Here is a 21,279-nt window from a genome sequence, read left to right as displayed (position 1 = left end):
CCGTGTGCCGGGTCGGCCCCGGGAGGGCGTCTTTTGTTTGGCCTGGAGGGGCAGCGGCACCGCCTGTACACAGCGAGCCCCCGGAAGCCTGTCGGCGGTGCGTGTGATCCCCGCGAGCCCCGCGCAGGCGCGGCGGGCGCCGTGTTCGCCTCGCGGCCCCTTGGGATCCAGGTTCGAGGCCAAGCCACACCAGTCTTTTTTTTCTATCCTGACTCCCTTTTACCTTCCAGGTAAATTCCAAGGCTGACCGCGCCCACCGACGCCGCCGAGTGTTGCCCGCATCTCTGTTCAGAGTCCGTGATAAGGAAATCCTGGCTGCGAAATCCTGGCTGGAGGTCAGACAGCTTGGCCTCCAGACCTGTCATTAGCTGGTGGTGTGACATCGGAGAAACCGGGTTCCTTTTCTGTAAAATGAGGAGCTTGGAATAAGTAACAAGTAAGGGTCCTTCCCGTTCTCACACCTGGATTTATTGCCCTTAATGTTATTTTGCTGATTCCTTCCTGTTACCTGTCTGTACGTTGGTTAATCTCCTCGCATTCCATTAACCCGTGCCCTTGTTGAATCTGGTTTTAGATGCATTAAGACATTTTTTTTTCCTAAAGGAATCCCTTTCCTTGTTAGGCCGAGGACAGGTACCTAAATAAGATTTTTTTAAAAAAAAATTTTAAGATTTTATTTATTCATGAGAGAGAGAGACAGAGAGGCAGAGACACAGGCAGAGGGAGAAGCAGGCTCCATGTAGGGAGCCTGACGTGGGACTCGATCCCAGGTGTCCAGGATCATGCCCTGGGCGGAAGGCAGGCGCTAAACCGCTGAGCCACCCGGGCTGCCCTAAATAAGATTTTTAAAATGTGGGATCCCTGTGTGGCGCAGCGGTTTGGCGCCTGCCTTTGGCCCAGGGCGGATCCTGGAGACCCGGGATCGAATCCCACGTCGGGCTCCCGGTGCATGGAGCCTGCTTCTCCCTCTGCCTGTGTCTCTGCTTCTCTCTCTCTCTCTCTCTCTGTGTGACTATCATAAATAAATAAAAATAAAAAAAAATTTTTTTAAATGTGCCATTCTTCAGGTGTTTCATGTGCCTGAGAATCATGAAATTGGAACTTTTTAAAGACAGTAAACTCTGAAGGAAGGGACTCTGGCTTATTAAACTCTGAATCAACATATTCTCAAATGTTATGTCTGGAAGGTGGTACTCAGGAAGTGTTTGCTGAGACGGAAACAGGCACATCTACATTATTTTAGTCGCTCCTTTCCTTAGAAGCTAAGAAAGCAAATCTGTAGAAATGGCAGTCCTGAGAGCAGAAAGAAGACTCAAGGAGAAAAATGACTATACTCTTTTGAGTTCTGGACGATACTATTGAGTTCTGTTGCAGTTTCCTTTCAGGTAACTTTTCTTTCATTCCGAGAACAATATTCAAAAGGCATTATTCAATAGATACTTATTAGATGCCTTCTTCCCACTCTAAAGCATCTTTTTGGTGGGGAGAGGGAGGTGGAAAGAGGGAAGAATATTGAGGGTTGAAAGAATTCCAAGAAGAGAGCATATGCAAAGGTTCAAAAATTAGATGACTATTAGGGATTACAAGGGGATCAGAATAATAAAAGCTTGGAGATAGGAGTGAGGGGACAATGAGTAAGAAATGAAGTGAGAGGTTTGCAGAAGGCAGGTAATGAGTCCTTAGATAGCATGATTCGAAGTTGCACTTGACACTGGAGGTGATGGCCACCCACTGCAGGGTGTTTAGCAAAGAGCTGATGAGTTCAAGTTCGCATTTTAGAAAAATCACTCTAGTTGTGATCTGGTTAGCTGATGTTTCAAGAATGAAAAAAAAAAAAAAATCCTGGACAGCCCCGGTGGCGCAGCAGTTTAGCGCCACCTGCAGCCCCGGGATATGATTCTGGAGAACAGGGATCCAGTCCCGCATCAGGCTCCCTCCATGGAGCCTGCTTCTCCCTCTGCCTGTGTCTCTAACTCCCTCCCTCTCTCTCTCTCTCTCTCTCTCTCTCTCTCTGTGTCTCTATGAATAAATAAATAAAATCTTAAAAAAAAATTATAAAAAAAGAAAAATAAAAAAATCCCTTTGTAAGTTGTATTTCAGTTCTGGCCTGGTAGGAACATTAACGGTGATGGTGATTAACATCTAGAGAGTAGTTAGTATGGAATGCCATCTCTCTAATTAGATTGTGAGCTCTTTCAGGGCAGGAATCCAGCTTTGCTTATTGTTGTAATTCTGGCACAGTGCTTTTCATGGAATAGATATCCAATTAATATTTGCTAACTTGATTTTAATATTAACCAAAATATTATGTTAAAAATTTTTCCAGGGGCAATATGAACCTGAAGATACTGAAATTGGAGAACTTGCTACGATGTCACGCTGTCTTTAGGCAGCTGCACAGCCTGGGTCAAAGAAGAATGTTAGCACAGTGGAGTCATGTGTTTTCATCTGCTTATCCTGTGTGGACAGCTCAGCCCTGCGTCTGGCCTTGGCAAACAGACCTGGTCATTGGGGCAGCTTTATCTCAATATAGGCTTCTAGTAACAAAAAAGGTAGTTATAGATTTCTGTCAGTTACTCTGTTATTTGGTCTGAAATGAAAGTGCTAAGGCATGAGTAGAAATCCATTTTGGGTGTTTTGTCATTTACATAATCTTTATTCCTTAATGCTACACTCCAGGCAGTGAGTCTTTGTGAAAAAGGGAAGTTCTAGTTTGTTGTTTAGTAATGCTGATGAATTCGATTACCTGGAAATCAGTATATAATAGTGAATTAGAGGTGGAAGATTGTGAATTTTAGTCTAAGGTTTAACTATCTGTGTGAATATTAGTTGGTAGGAATCAGAGCTGTGATTATGGATAGATATTCCAGAATAAATCTGTTGTCACTTAATTTTTTCTTCCTTCTGTCTGCGTCCTGAATTTTTAACAGGAAGAAAGATCACAGAAACCTCCGTTATCTTCAACAAAATCCAAAAAGGAGGTGGAGGTATGGATTGGAATGACTGTTGAGGAACTGGCCAGAGCAATGGAAAAAGACATAGGTGGGTCAGATAATTTTATAAGGAAAAATGTGGGAACATTGAATATTCCCACAATGGAATTTTTATTTGCAATGAGACTAAGACAGTCAAAGATGAAAATGAGACTGGTGGCTTAAAAAGATGTTAAATCATTCCAGTATTTTTCACTTTAGGTCACAAACTGTAGTGTCTTATATCTTAGCTAAATATAGTTCTCTAAGATTTTTCTTTTATTTTTTTATTTTATTTTATTATTTTTTATTTTTTTTTTGCGATTTTTCTTTTAATAAAAGTGGAAAAGATTTTCTTCTCTGTACTAACCCTTCTCAGAAATTCTGTAGGTTTATAGAGGAAGTCCAAAGAATGTTTTTGGACTGAGAGACTGTATTTATACTTTCCCTTTGTTGTCTATAATTTCTGACTTTCTTTTTTCACTCATTGCAACAATATCTATAGTGCCAGCAGAAAAATATTTGTAGTAACAACTTTTAATAATACTGTTTTTACTTATAAATGTTTAGCATCATTGTCATTTTTTTATTCCTTCATTGCACTGTTGGTGTATTTACTACCACTTTAGGATTATTGGAACAGAATTTGAGTTCTCATTATAAATTAACATTAAAATTCATTAAATAAGAAATAGCCTATTGTAGCAAAATAAAGTGACAAAGCAGACTCTTGGAAAAAAGAAAAATAATAACTATTATTGAGCTGCTACTATGTACCAGTGTTTTATACATATTAATTCATGTAATTCTCATAGTACACTAGAGATAAGTATAATTATTATCCCCATTTATTATCCCCAGTTGAGAAACTGTGGCATGGAGAGGATAAATAATTGCCACAGTTAGTATGAGCCAGGTAGATCCAGGATTTGAATTCAGGGAGTATGGCTATCAAGACCATGGTCTTATTCACAGACCAGATTATCTCTCAAGAATTATTATTTTGTAAATTACAGCAGAGATAGAATTTTAATGTATTTCCTACCTGAAAGGGTTACTACTCTCTGTAATGTACATTCTTACAAAGAACAGAAAGTTCACCCAGTCTTGGATTTTTATAACTTTGCAGTTGGGTTATGTAATCATTTCATTAGAAAAGTTTAAGAGAACAAATACGTATGGCTGCATCATTGACAGTTTCTCCAAGGAAAACTGTATTGATAGGACTTTATAAATAACATTGGTAGTAGATGTGATTTTTAAGACTTTTATTATTGGCAATTTTCATATATGAAAGCAGAAAGAATGGAGTAATAAGTATAATATATGCACAAGCCAGTGATAATTAACATATCAATCCATAAATCTATGTTTATCGTTAAAGATACGGATTTTTTTTAAGCTCTATTTATTTATTTTAGAGGGAGAGAGAGAGCAGGAGCAGCACAAATGTGAGGAGGGGCAGAAGGAAAGGGAAAGAGATTCCAAGCAGACTCCCTGCTGAGTGGGGAGCCAGAGGCAAGTTTGATCCCATGACCCATGAGATCAAGACCTGAGCCAAAATCACAAGGCAGATGCTCAACTGATGGAGCCACCTAGGCTCCCGAAGATTCTTTTTTTTTTAAATCTTGCCTCCCTCCACACCCATAACTAATAATTCTTTTGTATTGCTAAATAAACTGTAATTACAACATAAATTTAATCCTATAGATGGGTGCTCTAGATCCAAAACTGATATGCCATGATTTAAATAAAAGTTATCTATTTGAAGCTTATTTAGTGTTATATTTTCATCTCATTTAAATTAAAGATGGTGAAAATTTTGGGAGCCCCTGGGTGGCTCAGTCAGTTAAACTTGAGACTCTTAATCTCAGCTCAGATCTCAGTTTCAAGGTCGTGAGTTTAAGCCCCGGGTTGGACTCCATGGTGGGCATGGAGCCTACTTAAAAAAAAAAAAAAGGAAGAAGAAGATGGTGACTATTTTTTTTTTTAAATTTTTTTTAGTTTTTATTTATTTATGATAGTCACAGAGAGAGAGAGAGAGAGGCAGAGACATAGGCAGAGGGAGAAGCAGGCTCCATGCACCGGGAGCCCGATGTGGGATTCGATCCCGGGTCTCCAGGATCGCGCCCTGGGCCAAAGGCAGGCGCCAAACCGCTGCGCCACCCAGGGATCCCGTGACTATTTTTAACTACTATTTTAGCACTGTGAGTAGATTTTTTTTTTCCCTCCTCTGGGTAAATTAAAATAACTTCAGATGTAATATTTCTGGTTCAAATGCTTTAGGTACTTTTCTACTTGTAAATATTTAAGATAAAATAATATATTAACATTAAATGCATTTAGTATAGAGGGAAAGAGATTATCTCTGTAGAAGTTATTTTCATAAGTTTAGGATAACCTTGGAAAACTGTAGTTACTACTGGATTATTAGGGATTTTAGCATTATTAGAAACATAATTCTCCTCATTATAATTTATATGGATTTTTTGTTCTCTGAGTGCATATCCATATAGAAAATTTGTACTGTTTCAGTCTTTTAAACTGTTTTCTTGGGAAAGGATGTGGTGAGGATATATATAGGAAAGGATATCTTAGCATTATTACAGAGTAGGATCAGTGATGTGTGGGGCTGGCTTGCACCAGTTTTTCAGCCGATTGCTAACTAAGGAAGTAGGTGAGCTGGTAAACATAACCATTACAAAAATTAAATCATAAACAAAGGTAATAAATACTCATTGAACCCCTGCACTCCTAATTCTTTTACTGAGTTTTGCTATTTTTTGTGTTCTTGAGATTATTTATGCCCATGTTCCTATATGGTAGGAATACTATATAATGGTATGCTACTGTGCATCTCTTTCCATCTCTGTGTTTGGTGACTTCATGTTGGTAGCTGAAATCAACTATAGTGGAAGTTTTTGCACAATGGAAGTTGGGAAATGCTGTAACAATCAGTGAAATTTTTTTTTTCTTTTGAGAGTCTTGTGAGTAAACATTTACCTGCACAGTGGTGAATAGGATATTCTTTATTGTATAATGTTTTGCTTATTTGAGAATGCCTTTCTCTCTTGTCTTTTTCTCAAAATACATATTTAAAGGGTGATTAAAAGTTAAGAAGCATAAAACTACTTATTTCATTATCACAGATAAATTCATTTATCATCTACAGGGAAATATGACTGAAATGAAAAAAAAGTATATTAAATAAAATGCAAAGAAGAACACCAAGTAAATATTTTTCCTATATTTTAAGACTTTTTGGACATCCTAAATGGATAAATAAATAAATAAATAAATAAATTGTACGTATGTATATTCTGAGAAACTCTGTGTGTGTGTGTGTACACAACACACGTGCATACAGTTGATCCTTGTTATGTGGAGATTTTGTATTGCCCTATTCTCTAAAATGTACTTGTAGCCACCAAATCAGTATTCACAGTGCTTTCACAGTCATTCTTGGACACGTGTGGAGCAGTGAAAAATTTGAGTTGCCCAATCACACATTCCTAGCGGAGGTTCAACTAGGTAAATCTCGACCTTCTTGCTTTAGCTCTCATGTTGCAAATAAGTGTCATTTTGTGGCTTAGTGACGTTTTCACGTTTTTATCCTTTTTGTTGATTTTGCTGATTAAATTGGCTCTAAGCTGAGTGCTAAATGAAGTGCTGTTTACTAACTGCAAGAAGGCTATCATGTGCTTTACAGAGAAAATACATGAGTTAGACAAACTTTGTTCATGCACCGGTTTTAGGGCTTTTAGCTGTGAGTTGGATGTTACTGAGTCAACAGTATATATTAAATAAGGTGTCTTGAAACAGAAACACATAAAACAAAATGTGTGTTGATTGGCTAATGAAGATGTGATCAGGAACTGAAGGAACCTAACCTTGTATTTCCCCTTGGAGTGATGGTTTAGTAGTTGCTAATTCAGTATTTGTGGTGGGTTTAGGACATACTCACCGTGAATAATGAGAATGAACTATATATGCACGCACATTATATATGCACATTTATATATGCATGACGTATGTAACCACAAGTTTTCAAAGAACTAGGCTGTGATAAACTGCTCAATATAAATGTGTACAACATGTGATGTTTTATTGGTGGCTCAGATGATTCATAAGGTACATAAATACTCAAATATTTATGAGTGCAGTAATGTCCTTAATATAAATGATCACATTTTAAAGATTATTTTCTTTGACTTTGTTTGTAATTTGTTAACATTAGAAGAATAGCTCACGTAGTTATTCTCACTGAGTTTACTGTTTATATATAGACATTTATTAATAGAGGTCACTTTTGTGAACATTTAACTCATGATCCTAAAAGGTCTTATCTGTTCCACCCAGATTGTGTATTTGAAGCTTTAATGAACACTGATATTGACATAGATTCACTAGAAGCACACTCACATTTAGATGAAGTGTGGATCAAAGAAGTAATAAAGAAGACGAGGATGAAGTTAAAATGGAGCAAATTAAAACAGGACAAAGTCAGAGAAAATAAAGATGCTGTAAGAAGGTAAAACTTAACCATGTATATTGGGGGATGGAGACCGTATAGTTTTATTCACACTTTATAACAGAAAGATATACCTTAAATTTTTTTTTGTAGTTAAAATGATATGGGAGTATAAACTTTTCTTCAAAGTGTTTAAAACATCATAAAGTATATTTAGGTTATAAAACTCTGCAGGTTGTTTTTCTTAGTTTGCCGAGTGTGTATATTGATCCTGAACTTAAAAATTTTATTCCGTGTGCTTGTTGTTATGAAGATGCCAACTGTACATGGGCAGTCATTATATATCTTGTCATAGGTCATTCATTGATTGTATTTATGGAAGAGGAAGATATTTATATCTAATGAAAGCCAAATGTTGGGTTTTATTGTTAATGGTAGTTTACAGAGATGACTGCAAACCAATTCACTGGCTATAAAGATATTTAAGAAATGAAACTCCTTTGCTGTTAATTATAGGCCTCAGGCAGATCCAGCTTTATTAATCCCAAGGTCCCCAGTTGTTACTATAATGGGCCATGTTGATCATGGGAAAACGACGTTACTTGACAAACTGCGAAAAACTCAAGTGGCAGCAATGGAAGCTGGAGGCATCACTCAGCACATTGGTGCCTTTCTTGGTATGAACACACATTACCTTACAATGTGCCTGGAAACCCCACATACTATTTTTTTAAACCAAAGTGTCATAATATGAGATAGACAAATTCAAATAAAAGGGAAGCCTAAAGCTTAAAGTCATTGGTCTGATGAAGTATAGGGCAGGTGGTTTCATAAAGCTTATATTGTACATTGTATAAGAAGAAATTTATATTATCTTTTTTATTCTGGCTCATTCTTAGTTTTTTTTTTTTTTTTTAATGAACCTACAATTCTTCAATGCTAGATTGTGATAATGTTGTTACTAATAATTAAATAACAGCTACCATTTACTGAGCACCTAGCATGTGCCCAGCACTGTGGTGAACATTTTATTTATATGTTTTATGTTTTTAACCTTCACAACGACATCACAAGGTAGGTATTAATATTCCTACTTATAGATGAGGAGGCTGAGGCTTGTGCAGATTAAATTACTCATTCAAGGTACACAGCTAGTAAGTGGCAAAGCCAAGATTTATACTTGAGGCTGAGTTTGAGCTCAAATCCTTAGCTCCTAACTGTATACTGTATTGCCTTTGTTGCTTAAGGCAGTTGTGCAACTGATGTTTGCTAATGAAGGGGAGAATTGCCTATATAGCTGTTGGTCTCCAGATTAGATACTAATTGGTACATTTTTGAAAAGCATATTCTAGAAATAGGAAGTATTTTAGTTTGAATTTATTACATGAAAAGAAAACACTAAAGATTTCACTGTGTTGTTACATTTCTCAGTGTGAAATGATGATCTGTATTGTTCCTGATTAAGGTTAACAGAAGGAATAAATTATTTTAAAGAATTATTGATTCTGTTTGATAATTTCACATATATTCCTTTGTATTAAGAAAGTACGTATTTGAGTCTATGGTGTTCTTGGATTTCTGTTTCCACAGTCTCTCTGCCTTCTGGGGAAAGGATAACGTTTCTTGATACTCCAGGACATGCTGCTTTCTCAGCAATGAGAGCCAGAGGTGCTCAGGTCACTGACATTGTTATATTGGTTGTAGCTGCAGATGATGGAGTGATGAAACAAACTGTAGAATCTATTCAGCATGCCAGAGATGCTCAAGGTACCATGTGGCTGACTTAGGTGTCAGGAAGGAAGGTGGTTTTTTTTTTTTTTTTTTTTTTTTTTTTTTAAAGGATCCAGCATGTAGAGTCACTATTCTGGGGCCCTTTAATCTTCCTGGAAATCCCAGGATTATTATACTTGTGAAAAGATAAGGCTCAAGGACAGTTGAATTGTTTTTCCACAGACATAACTACTAAAAAGGGTGTAGTAGGATTCATGTGTGGACCTGGGATCACAAATACAGTCCTTCCAATACAGTTTACTTACTTGGCATGATGTGAGAATTTAATTATTTTTAAATGACTTTTTAAAAAACCTTTTTATCCTGGAAAATTTGAGTTCTAAAAGTAAGAATAGAACAATGAACTCCTGTGTACCTATCACCTAAATACATTAGGAGTTGTAATGTGGTGATATTCCGTTTCTGTTATTCCTTGTTCATTTATTGCCTGGAATTCTTCTCTAAAGAGAAACTTTTCCTTCCTGTCCTTTAAATAAGTTCTTATTTGGTCAAAGGTGTAAAATTGAAACTTTTAGAAAATGACTTAGCTATCTTCTCCCTTTCTTTTTCATTTAAAAACTGTAGTAATAGCCACCCTCCCACACATATACTTTGTATATTCATTCTTACTCTGATGTAAACCCTATGCCCACTGAGAAAATATCTTGAGATAGCAGAAAATGTACCTGATGGAGAGTACATCCTATTCCCCTAGGTTGGTTGGCAAGAGAAAAAAAGAAAGGTTGACAGTCACACTCTAGATAAGTTCTTTTCTTACAGCATGAAAACTAAGAACCAGAGAATGACAGGAACTGCCTCCAGTTACACTTACTTTTCATCATGTCCACATTGGGAATCTGGCCTTTTAGTTTCCAGGGTTACTCTTTTTCCTTTTTAATTCCTCAAAACTGCCTTTGTGGAATGGACTATGTTCTTAATGATTTGAGGGACTATAACAAAAGGAAGAGAGTGATAAATTTGTCAGGGATTCCCATAACAAAGCAGGTGGTTGTGATAGGGTAAATTTCTTACAAGCATGCTTCCTATACCTAATTCTTCTAATTCTCTTATCTTTGTTAAATTTTAGCTCATCCATATGCAATGTAATTTTTCTAATAGTACGTTGTGGATTGTATAACTTTTTTGTGTCTGTTTTCAATTTCTTTTGATACCTGAGAAAATTGCAAAAGTTGTTGAAACTCAACCAGAGAATTATCTTCTAGCATTTTATGTGATTTCTCTAATGGGAGGGTATGTTTTATATTGACAAGTAGATTATATGATTATTTGGTTCATTCATTATGCAAATGTTTATTGAGAATCTACTGAGTCAGTCACTAAAGTAAGTGTGTATGAATGAAGAGTTGCTGTAAATCCTAAGAGAAAGTTTACAACAATGCTCCTTTGTGTCACTCCAGGGTGATATGTTAGGCTTTAACAATGACTTAATAGCTCCTGGAAAGAAGAGGCAAATGATCTAGTGGTTTAGTATTGGATGAGAATCTTCTCTTGATTTTTTTTCTGGAGATTATCTTTAGTATAGTTGCTGATCTTACATGCAGGTTTAAAGATAGGCCTTTCTTTACTCAAAATGTTGTGTTTTGTTTGTTTATTATCATCTTAGGTATCTGTTCTTAACTCAACATCTGTTTATAATGATAGTTTTGACATTTCACATCCAGAATCCTTTATGTGCAGAAAGCAGTGTAGGGAGTGTCTAAAGCAGGTTTTTTTTTTTTTTTTTTTTTTTTTAAGATCTCTTAGTTTAGTACATCTACTGAGTAAAGAGAAAGCCAGAAAAGATTGATGCCTTCCATTGTCAATACCTGGAGTTGAAGGTGTCCTCATCTGCACTCATTTTACCTCTTTCAGTTCCTATTGTACTTGCCATAAACAAATGTGACAAAGCTGAGGCTGATCCTGAAAAAGTGAAGAAAGAACTGCTAGCTTATGATGTGGTGTGTGAGGATTATGGAGGCGATGTCCAAGCAGTGCACATCTCTGCAGTCACGGTAAATGACTTAGGAGCTGATATGTTCAGATGGGCCTATTGTATATAATGCACGTAGTGCACATAAACAGCATTTTGATACATATAATTTCTGTTGTTTAAAAATTCTTTGTAGTATTAGGCAAAGCTGGTATCGTTGTCTTGGTTTGGCAGATTAGAAATTAGGCTCAGAAAGGTCAGTCACCAGTCCAGGGTTAGATAGCTGAACAGTGGGGGATCAAGTCCAGACCTAATGCTTTTCTTATTGTGAGATACTTAAGAATGGGAACAAATGGTTAATGATGCGGATAGGGTGATAGTAAGCTGCTGAAGACCGTTTTAAGCAGAAATGAAATCTAATTTATTGTAAGTACTTGTTTTTATAGTGAAAAAACATAGAAAAGGTCTTAGGGTATTTAATGAGGATTTAAACAAAAATTTCACTAATACAAAGATAAAACCTTTGAGTTCAGTTTGTTATTGATTGATTCAGTGTTTTTATGAATTAGATTGCTGTAGGTTTTATGTTATTTATGGTGAATTCCATTTTCTTTTAAATTCCTTTTCTTTCAAATGACCAATTATTCTTTTCTAATTGAAATTGTCTTTTCTGATTGACATTTTTCTTTTCTGATTCTTTTTGATTGAAAAACATCTGCTTTGTGACATCATTTTCCAGTTCTCTTATAAGCAGTTTGCTGCTAAGTAACAATTTCGTTTTTTGTCCATTCTTACCATATTCCATGGTTTATGCATAATATATAATACTTTATTTTCCTCCTCATTCACTGAAGGGATGGTACTATATTTGGCCACCTCCCTCTTGTTAAGTCTCATTTTATCTTTAGATTTCCTAAATTTGTTACCTCTAAAATGCTCACCAATCATGCCTCCATCAATAGTAAAGCCATGTCTCTTTTTCTGTGAAATTCATAACATGCCACCTTGTTTTATCTTTCCACTATACCTCAATTGCCATTGCAACTCTGAAAGCTATATGACAAGATTAAAACATTTGAAGACGATCACCTTTTCTGCCCAGATATCAGGAGATGCTGCTTAGGCAAACTTGGAGGCATGGCAGAGATGATTCCTGGGAAATGGAAGCAATTGGGAGGAAGTGGCAGGAAGTAAGATGAATCCTTTTTTTCCAAGTAGAGATAGAGGACCCTTGATGCAAAGAAATACTCCAGTTCTGCTTTTCAGAGCAGCATTTTGTAAATTGAAATAGATACTAGTAATAAGTGGATGAGTGAGTAGAGTATTTCATCAGCTTTCTTTACACTTGCCTCCATTGTTTTATACTCTTGACAACTGAGCCATCTCTTAGCTGACGCAGAGAATGGAAAAGTCCCTTGCATATCAGTTCCAGTTCCATCACTACTTAATCAGCTGTGTGATCTTGGAGCCCTAGAAAGCATAGTGAACATAGATCATTAAAGGTGAAACAATCATCTAATCTAGCTTCCTCATTTTACAGTTGAGAAAAGGAGGTTGAGGGAGGTGAAGTGATTCTTCAAGGTTGCACAGCTCGGTGATTACAGAGTGTGTCTTAGAGTCTAGTCTGTACGTTTTCTCCTTATTTATTTGACAAGAGTAAGTAATGTTTGGTTTACTTATTTTATAGCATTCTTAAGTTGGTCAAATGAAATAATAGATATGAAAGCTCCTTCAGTTAGATAGAACTTCAAATGCAAAGTAGCATTGTAAAGAAAGTGAGAGGAAGAAGATACAATTACAGAGACAGATGGAGGAGAGAGAATGAATGAAGTATTTATGAAAGGGTATTAACAAGTACCAATAATGGCAATGCTTTTAATAAAATAGCTTTTCTTCCTTGATAGACCTATCCCTGGATCAGGTTTTCTGCTTTTCTTTGCTTTGTTCTTTCCTGCCTTCCTCCCTCCCTTCCTCCTTTCCTTGCTTTCTTTCTAATTGGATGATTCATAATTTTAATACTTAAAGAGAAAAGTATAATATAACTGTGAAGGATTATTTGGCTTTCTGACCCTGATATTTAAATTTCAGATAATATTTTATTATTGTATATTAAAGCCTTTTTGTTGTTGTTGAAGGGTGATAATCTGATGGCTTTGGCAGAGGCAACGATTGCTTTGGCAGAAATGTTAGAATTGAAAGCAGACCCCACTGGTCCAGTAGAAGGAACAGTAATAGAATCTTTCACAGACAAAGGAAGAGGGTAGGACTGTTAAAATGCTTGCTTTTTAATAATTTTTTTTGTTGTTTTTGTGACTTGATTAAATAAGTATTATTTTTATTGTATATTATTATTAGACATGAACAGTATTTTCAAAGCATTTGTTTTGAAAAGGATTTATTGCACTAGCACACAGAACACAAAAATGCAGTTATCAGTAGACCATAGCAACTATCTGTATGTATCTGCTAGTCTTAGATGAGGTGAGTAGTCCACTTGGCTTGAATTTTTTCCTCACTGGTTTTACTGGATTGGTAAATAAAGCCGTATAGACCAACAAATTGGAATGAAATAGCAATTTTTGCATTTTAGGATTCCTAAATTCTTTATGTCCTTACTCATTAATATAATATATAGCAAGGTCTTTGCATTGCTCTTCTCTTCTTTAATTTTTCTCCCTATCAGCAAAACGTTTCACTGCTTAACAAATTAGTTACAGAAAGAGGATTAGGATTCTCTCAGAACACGCAGCTATCTGCAGCCTTCACTATCATTAGCTTGTAAGAACTAGTTTTTGTTTTTCCTATTTTATTTTATTTTATTTTATTTTTTAAGATTTTATTTATTTATTCATGATAGTCACAGAGAGAGAGAGAGAGGCAGAGACACAGGCAGAGGGAGAAGCAGGCTCCATGCAGGGAGCCCGACGTGGGACTTGATCCCAGGTCTCCAGGATCGCGCCCTGGGCCAAAGGCAGGCGCTAAACCGCTGCGCCACCCAGGGATCCCTGTTTTTCCTATTTTAAAAAAGTGTGATAAAAGAAGCATAACATTAAATTTACCACCTTAACCATTCTTCCATTCTTAAGTGTATAGATCAATAGTATTGAATATATTCACATTGTTATACAAAAGATCTCTAGAACTTTCTAATCTTGTAAAACTGAAACCCTTACGCCCATGAAACCCTAATTTCCCCTCCTACCTCCCCCCAACCCTTAGCAACTATCTTTCAATTCTCTTTTTCTATGATTTTGACTACTTTAGACACTTCGTATGAATAGAATCATACAGTGTTTGTCCTTTTTGGTTGGCTTATTTCACTTAGCATAATGTTCTTGAGTTAAGGTCATTCATGTTGGAGCATATGACAGGGCTTTCCTTTTTTTAAAGCTTGCATGATTTTCCATTGTGTGTATATACTGCATTATCTCTGTTCTTCAATTGATAGACATTTGGTTTGCTTCTACCTTTTGGCAATTAAGTAGAAATGTTTCTGTAGTGAAAAAGTGCTTGAGAAACTTAGCCCTTGTGTACATATTATATATATTTAAGGCTCATAAAGATCTTTGCTCTACTTAAGAAAGTGTTCTTAGATTCTGTCAGTAAGAATATATACGTTTATTTTCATTTTAGTCCCGTTACTACAGCTATAATTCAAAGAGGAACTTTGAGGAAAGGCTCGATTCTGGTTGCTGGAAAGAGTTGGGCAAAAGTACGCTTAATGTTTGATGAGAATGGAAAACCAATCCAAGAGGCCTATCCCAGCATGCCAGTGGGAATTGTAGGCTGGAGAGACCTCCCTTCTGCAGGAGATGAAATTCTTGAAGTAGAATCTGAGGTATATCAAGCTTAATTCCTATATATTAGATATGATTCAGTGATTATAAATATTAATCTATAGTATTATACCAAGTAAGTATATTTATGTTAACAAATAGTTGTAGACTATAAGGGCCTATGAGAGGCTAATAATGCCATTTTAGAATTTGGCTATAGAATTATTTTAAATTTGAGGTAATATTTTTAAATTAGATCAGCTGTTATACACAAAATCCCCAGATTAAAGTTTTATAAAAATTTCCTGAAATTTATGGAATTAGTAGCTTCATGTATGAGTTAAGAAAGCTAAAGTTGGGGAAAAACACAAAGCTTTTAACCCATAAGTTACTGGTTTTTATTTAGTTAAATAATACCTGTTTTTTTCCCTGTGAAGCCAAGGGCACGTGCAGTTGTTGACTGGAGGAAGTATGAGCAAGAACAGGAGAAAAATAAAGAGGATCTGAAAATATTAGAAGAAAAGCGAAAGGAACACCAAGAAGCACATCAGAAAGCCCGTGAGAAGTATGGCACTTTGCACTGGAAGGAGAGATCATTTCTAAAGTATCAAGAAAAAAAAGAACAAAAACTTTTAAAGCCAAAAGAGAAAGAAGAAAGGGATTCACCTGTACTTCCTATAATTATTAAAGGTGACTTTGGAAAAATTTTACTTTACACTCATTTCTGGAATATATGTATTTCTTCATTCTCACAATTAATTTGGGCCATTACATTTAAGCTAAAAATAGTTTGGCATTTAGAGGGAGTCTTTTTTTTTTTAAGATTTTTTTTGAGAGAGAGCATGTTGGAGAGGGGCAGAAAGAAACTTTAGCAGACTCTGCACTGAACGCAGAGCCCAGCATAGGGCTGGATCCCACAACCCATGATCCCAGGAGATCATGACCTGAGCCAAAACCAAGAGTCAGACACTTAACTGACTGTGCCAACCAGGTGTCCCGGGGGAGATTTTTTTTTTAATTGAGGTATAATTTGACATACAATATTATGTGAGTGTCAGGTATACAACATAATGATTTGATATTAGTATATATTGCAAAATGACCACCACAGTTAAGTCTAGTTAACATCTATCACCATACATAATTACAAAACATTTTTTTCTTGTGATGAGAACTTTTAAGATTTACTCTCTTAGTAACTTTCAAATATGTAATTTAGTGTTATTAACTATAGTCACTAGACTGTATGTTACATCCTCATGACTTACACATTTTATAACTGGAAGTTTGTACCTTTGCCCTCCTTCAAGCTTTTTGCACACCCCTCACTGGGGGAGATTTTTTGTTGTTGTTTAAAGATTTTCTTTATTTATTCATGACAGACACAGAGAGAGAGGCAGAGACATAGACAGATGCGGTACTCGATCCCAGGACCCTGGGATCATAACCTGAGCCAAAGACAGACGTTCAGCCACTGAGCCATTCAGGCATTGCACTGGGGGAGATTTTTAATAAATATTTTTCTTGCTGATTTTGTTGTAAATGTATGTTCGGTTCATTAAACTTTATTAAATTAAATAGATTTTTATAGTGCTAAACCTAATTCCAAGTGGATTTAGTGGTAAATGGCATTCCTGTTATGGCTTTAGATAGATTTGTGTCGTTTTTGAGTTTGTTAATGCCTCTTAAAACCAGTCATTTTGAACTTCTGCTGCATTTAGGTGATGTTGATGGTTCCGTTGAGGCCATTGTGGACATTATGAATACCTATGACGCTTCACATGAGTGTGAACTCCAATTAGTACACTTTGGTGTGGGTGATGTCAGTGAAAATGATGTTAACCTTGCTGAAACATTTCATGGTAAGAATTCTCTTTCCTATTTGTTTAACTGTGTTCCTCAAAACACACTGTGAACCATTTGCTTCTGTCTTTTGTTGCTTGGCTAGTCGACCTGCCATTTACCCTTATGAACATTCCCTTCTTGCTGTAGTTGAGCCCCAGCCATGGAGCCGAATGGGATGTGCAGTATTGCAGCCATAGCTCCACTCATTTCACTGCACTGCAACCTTGAGCAACTCTTTCATACCCTTGTTTTTTCCCTTTTTTTTGAAGATACTGTCCTCTGCCCCCTCCCAGCTCCCCACCCAATCCAAGATTAGTTCTCTGTATCTTTTATTTAGACTTTTGAATGCTCCTAACATTGTTATCAGCTTGTTCAGTACTTTATCTTATTTTTGTCTATCTATTTTCTATTAATTGGTAATTTTACAAATCCTGTCTTAGATGAAAAGCTGTTTTTAGCTTTAGTGTATGTGCTGCCAAAGCAAGCACTGATTTTAGCTTTAAATACGTAAGAAGGCAAGGGGACTGTTTATTAGTTGAACTTACATACAAAAAGGTGACTCACAACTGTCACTTTAATGAAGTCACCTAGCAAAGCACCAACATTTTATTGAGTGATTAGTGAATCACTTAGGTACTTCATGATTGGACTTGATTAGATTTAAATGTTGGGGTGAGTGGATGGCTCAGTGTGTTAAGCGTCCACCTTTGGCTCAGGTCATGTTCCTGGGGTCCTGGGATACAGCCCCATGTTAGGCTTCCTGCTCAGTGAGGAGCCTGCTTCTCCCTCAGGATCTCTGCCCCTCTCCCAGCTCCTTTTCTCTCTCTCTGTTTCTTTCTCAAATAAATAAATAAAATCTTTTAAAAAAATAGAATTAGATGTTACCTCTACTACTGAAAAGGTATTTTCTGTAATGCTAATTCCAAGTATTTTCTAGGCACTGATTAGCCTAGCACTTTGTTATGTAATGTAGATAGTGTTTTGAATGATTTCTTAATGATAAGACTTTGAAGGTGGTTGTGTTTTTCTCTTGTCAGCATTGCCTTGTTTCACTTATTTAAGGCAAGAGTGTTTTGCTTTTTTATTTCCTCCAAAGTATTTGTAGTTTTTTTTTTTTTTTAAGAAGATTTATTTATTTATTTAAGAAAGAGAGTGAGCAAGGGGAGAGGCAGGGGGAAGAGAGAAGCAGACTCCCTGCTGAGGGCAGAACTCCATCCCACCACCCTGAGATCCTGATGGGAGCCAAAATTAAGAATCAGACAGACACTCAACATACTGAGCCATCCAGGCGCCCCTAAATACGTTATTCTTTGGTAAAATGGTTAGCTCCAGGGAACTGCTTTCATTTCTTAAATAACTTTTGAACTTTACCAATTAAATAACTATTATTGCGCATCTTTTGGCCAGTTGAATACTTATGAGTAAACCACAAAAAGTTGTAGACAATAAGATTATAATTTAGTAATACAATTGTTATTAAAACAATGTAATAATGTTTTACCCCTAATCAGTTTTTTCTTAGTTCTCTGGTATAAAAACCAAAGTTTTGTTTAGAATGCTGCCTTGCATACTATGGGCACTTTTGTCTCTTAAATGGTTGGATTTAAAAATTGTGAAGAAATTTTCCTTATTAAACAAGGCACAGTAGAATTTATAAAATCCTTTGTAATTTGAAAATATGCTAGTTTCCTGGGAAAATTATAGAATTTCTCCTCTCCCCTATTCGCTTTTAATTTACATAGAAGGAAATAAGACAATTTAGATTTGAGTCGCTGCTTGAAGGAAAAGTGTTTATTTAATGCAATATTTGTGCTACTTTATCGATCGTTTGTCTGCTTGCCCAGGTGTTATATATGGCTTCAATGTGAATGCGGGCAATGTTATCCAGAAGTCTGCTGCAAAAAAAGGAGTAAAAATTAAGCTTCACAAAATCATTTACCGTCTGATTGAAGATGTGCAGGAGGAACTGAGCTTCAGATTGCCCTGCACTGTGGAAGAGAATCCAATAGGTGCGTGTTTACTGAATGTTAAACATTCATATCTTAGGTGCTATAAATGACATTTGCAAGCAAAGGATAGCCTTGTGTTCTAGAAAAAAATGACTACTGTACATCTATTCAGTCTAACTTCATCTTCATTCATGCCTGCCATCTGCAACATGTTATACTTCTGCCCTGAGGGATACAAAGGCAAATAAGGCGGTAAGAACTTGTCCTAAAGTTTAGACATCAACAACCGATTGTAGTACAAATTAGACTGGGATGGGAGGGATAAAGATTATATATGTTGTGGAAAGAGCCATTGATTTTATTTTTAAAAGATTTTATTTACTTATTCATGACACACACATAAACACACAGGCAGAGACCTAGGCAGAAGGAGAAGCAGGCTCCCTACGGGGAAGTCTGATGTAGGACTCTATCTCAGGACCCTGGGATCACAATCTGAGCCAAAGGCAGACTGAGCCATACAGGTACCCAGGAGCCATTGATTTTTGTCCTGGAAGCTGACAGAGAAATCCACCATGACAAGAAAGTTTACTTTAAAGTATCACATATTTAAAATTTTGCTTTCTAGCATATCCCTTAGCCAGATGGAAGCCTAAATGTATTTGAGATGGATTGAATCATTTTATCTGTTTTGTGGCCCAGAGATTTTAATATTTTTCGGACCTGCTAAACATGACCATAGTTTTATATATTCTTGCACAATTTGGAAAACTTTTGAGTCCTACAAGGGTTTCTAGGAACCAAATAACACGTCAGTAAATGGTATGTGATAGTGTATGATAGTAGTCATTGTTGTGAAATTAAATTTTAAGTGAAAAATTAAGAGTTACAGAATTAGTACTCTTAAATGGATATAAATTACTAATGGGGAGATTAAAAATAAGTCAGGTAACAACAGATGATCTCTTTGAGAAAATACATTGAGGGATAGCTGAAAACCAGGTTTTTAATGGAGCAGACAGTAAACTGTTCTCTTCTAGTGCATTTTATTCTGCTGGAAAAAAAATGAATTCCACTTTTCTTCATTCTTTTGGGAAACATGTTTTTGCAGTTTTCTTTTCCAACAAAACCCAGGGATTTCACGTTTCTAATAGTGGTCAGGAAAATAAAGTTGGCAGAGTCAAAGAAAACCTGAACTTCTTTTAATGCAGGAGTTTGTTTTTTCACACTTATTGTACAGAATGTGTGAAATTATGTGTTTCTCAGAATCTTATTTTCTGTGCACTCAATATTCTCTTCTTTCTTAAGGTGAGGCTTCTATACTAGCTACCTTCACTGTAACAGAAGGAAAGAAAAAAGTTCCTGTGGCCGGCTGCAGAGTCCAAAAGGGACAGTTAGAAAAACAAAAAAAATTTAAGTTAATCCGTAACAGAGATGTTATTTGGAAGGGTAAGCAACATCACAGTCTGTTTCAAATTGACATCTGATCCAGTCACCAAAACCTGCTAATTCTGTGTCATCATCTGAAATCTGGCTTGCATTCCCATTTCCTGGTTCAGGCCTTTCCTTCTTATGAACTCAAATGTGGTCTCGACAGGCTCCCTCCCTTACAAATTCTGATAGTCTAATAACCTATAATGATAATCCTGATAAATCAGTAATCTAAGTTTTAGGCTTCTAAAAATTGGCCCCAAACCACCTTTCCAGCTCTGTATTCTAGACTTTTCTCCAGCATATTTGCTTACCTCCATCCTTTAACTTGACCTTTTGCCTGCAGTCTTTTACAAGGTTTATCTCATTTAAGTCCTGAGTATAATGCCATCCTCTGCAGTTAGCCTACCTTTGAAATGGGATATTTAGTTATCTTTTGCTATAAACCAAATCTTAGTTTATAGCAAACCTTTTGTCTTTGGTTTCCCTAGTGTTTAGTTCCATCATATAACATGATAGTACTATAAAACTTAGAGTTTTCAGTGTTTTTACTACAAGACAACGTAGCACTTAGTAGGTATTATTTGTTGAATGTATTATGTACCTTGGTTTTTTTTTTTTGTATTTTCTTAAGGTTCATTAACCTCATTGAAACACCATAAAGATGATATTTCAGTCATCAAAAGTGGAATGGACTGTGGTCTCAGTTTGAGTGAAGAAAAGATAGAATTTAAAGTGGGAGATGAAATTATTTGTTATGAAGAAAAAGAAGTTCCAGGCAAGACTTCTTGGGATCCAGGATTTTAAAATTGTTAAAAATGTAAACAAGTAATGAGGTGCCCAACTGGCTCAGTTGGTAGAACATGTGACTCTTGGGCTCAAAGTTCAAACCCCATGCTGGGCAGAGATTACTTCAAAAAATAAACTAAAAAATGTAAACAGATGTCTTGCTTTAATTATAGAGAACAACTAGTTTTGAAGGGAAGAATTCAACACTGCTGGTCAAATACCCTAGAGTTAAACCAAGTGTTAACATGGTTAACTTGTCAAAATGCTACAGAAATAGGAAACCTTATTTAAGGATGATGCCTCCAAGGAAGTAGAAATCTTAGAAAGAATTTTATAAGAGAATTTA

General features: G+C 36.1%; 1 protein-coding gene across 3 annotated transcripts; it reads left to right on the top strand.

The window, feature by feature from the left end:
- The first annotated feature begins 293 nt into the window (after positions 1-293).
- On the top strand, positions 294-21,083 carry MTIF2 (mitochondrial translational initiation factor 2). Of its 3 annotated transcripts, XM_025467347.3 has the most exons (14): positions 294-436; positions 2,327-2,552; positions 2,931-3,042; positions 7,332-7,503; positions 7,960-8,120; positions 9,034-9,210; positions 11,086-11,225; positions 13,279-13,403; positions 14,777-14,981; positions 15,357-15,609; positions 16,641-16,781; positions 18,609-18,773; positions 20,022-20,162; positions 20,779-21,083. In XM_025467347.3, the coding sequence occupies exons 2-14, from the start codon at positions 2,334-2,336 to the stop codon at positions 20,949-20,951; spliced, it is 2,184 nt and encodes a 727-aa protein (XP_025323132.1). In that variant the 5' UTR covers positions 294-436; positions 2,327-2,333; the 3' UTR covers positions 20,952-21,083. The 3 variants fall into 3 exon arrangements, with proteins under 3 accessions (XP_025323132.1, XP_048971483.1, XP_025323142.1); XM_049115526.1 differs by lacking the exon at positions 9,034-9,210; XM_025467357.2 differs by lacking the exons at positions 294-436; positions 2,327-2,552; positions 2,931-3,042; positions 7,960-8,120 and having other exon boundaries at positions 7,366-7,503.
- The last annotated feature ends 196 nt before the right edge of the window (positions 21,084-21,279 follow it).

Source organism: Canis lupus, chromosome 10, assembly GCF_003254725.2.
Source record: "Canis lupus dingo isolate Sandy chromosome 10, ASM325472v2, whole genome shotgun sequence".
NCBI lineage: Eukaryota > Metazoa > Chordata > Mammalia > Carnivora > Canidae > Canis > Canis lupus.
This window is presented reverse-complemented; position numbering and strand designations above follow the sequence as displayed.

Excerpts from the sequence above, each read along its gene's own strand:
- MTIF2 (XM_025467347.3), top strand. The coding sequence starts at position 2,334 with ATGAACCTGAAGATACTGAAATTGGAGAACTTGCTACGATGTCACGCT. Across the intron at positions 3,043-7,331 it reads AGCAATGGAAAAAGACATAG|ATTGTGTATTTGAAGCTTTA; the intron begins GTGGGTCAGATA and ends TGTTCCACCCAG. Across the intron at positions 20,163-20,778 it reads CAGAGATGTTATTTGGAAGG|GTTCATTAACCTCATTGAAA; the intron begins GTAAGCAACATC and ends TATTTTCTTAAG.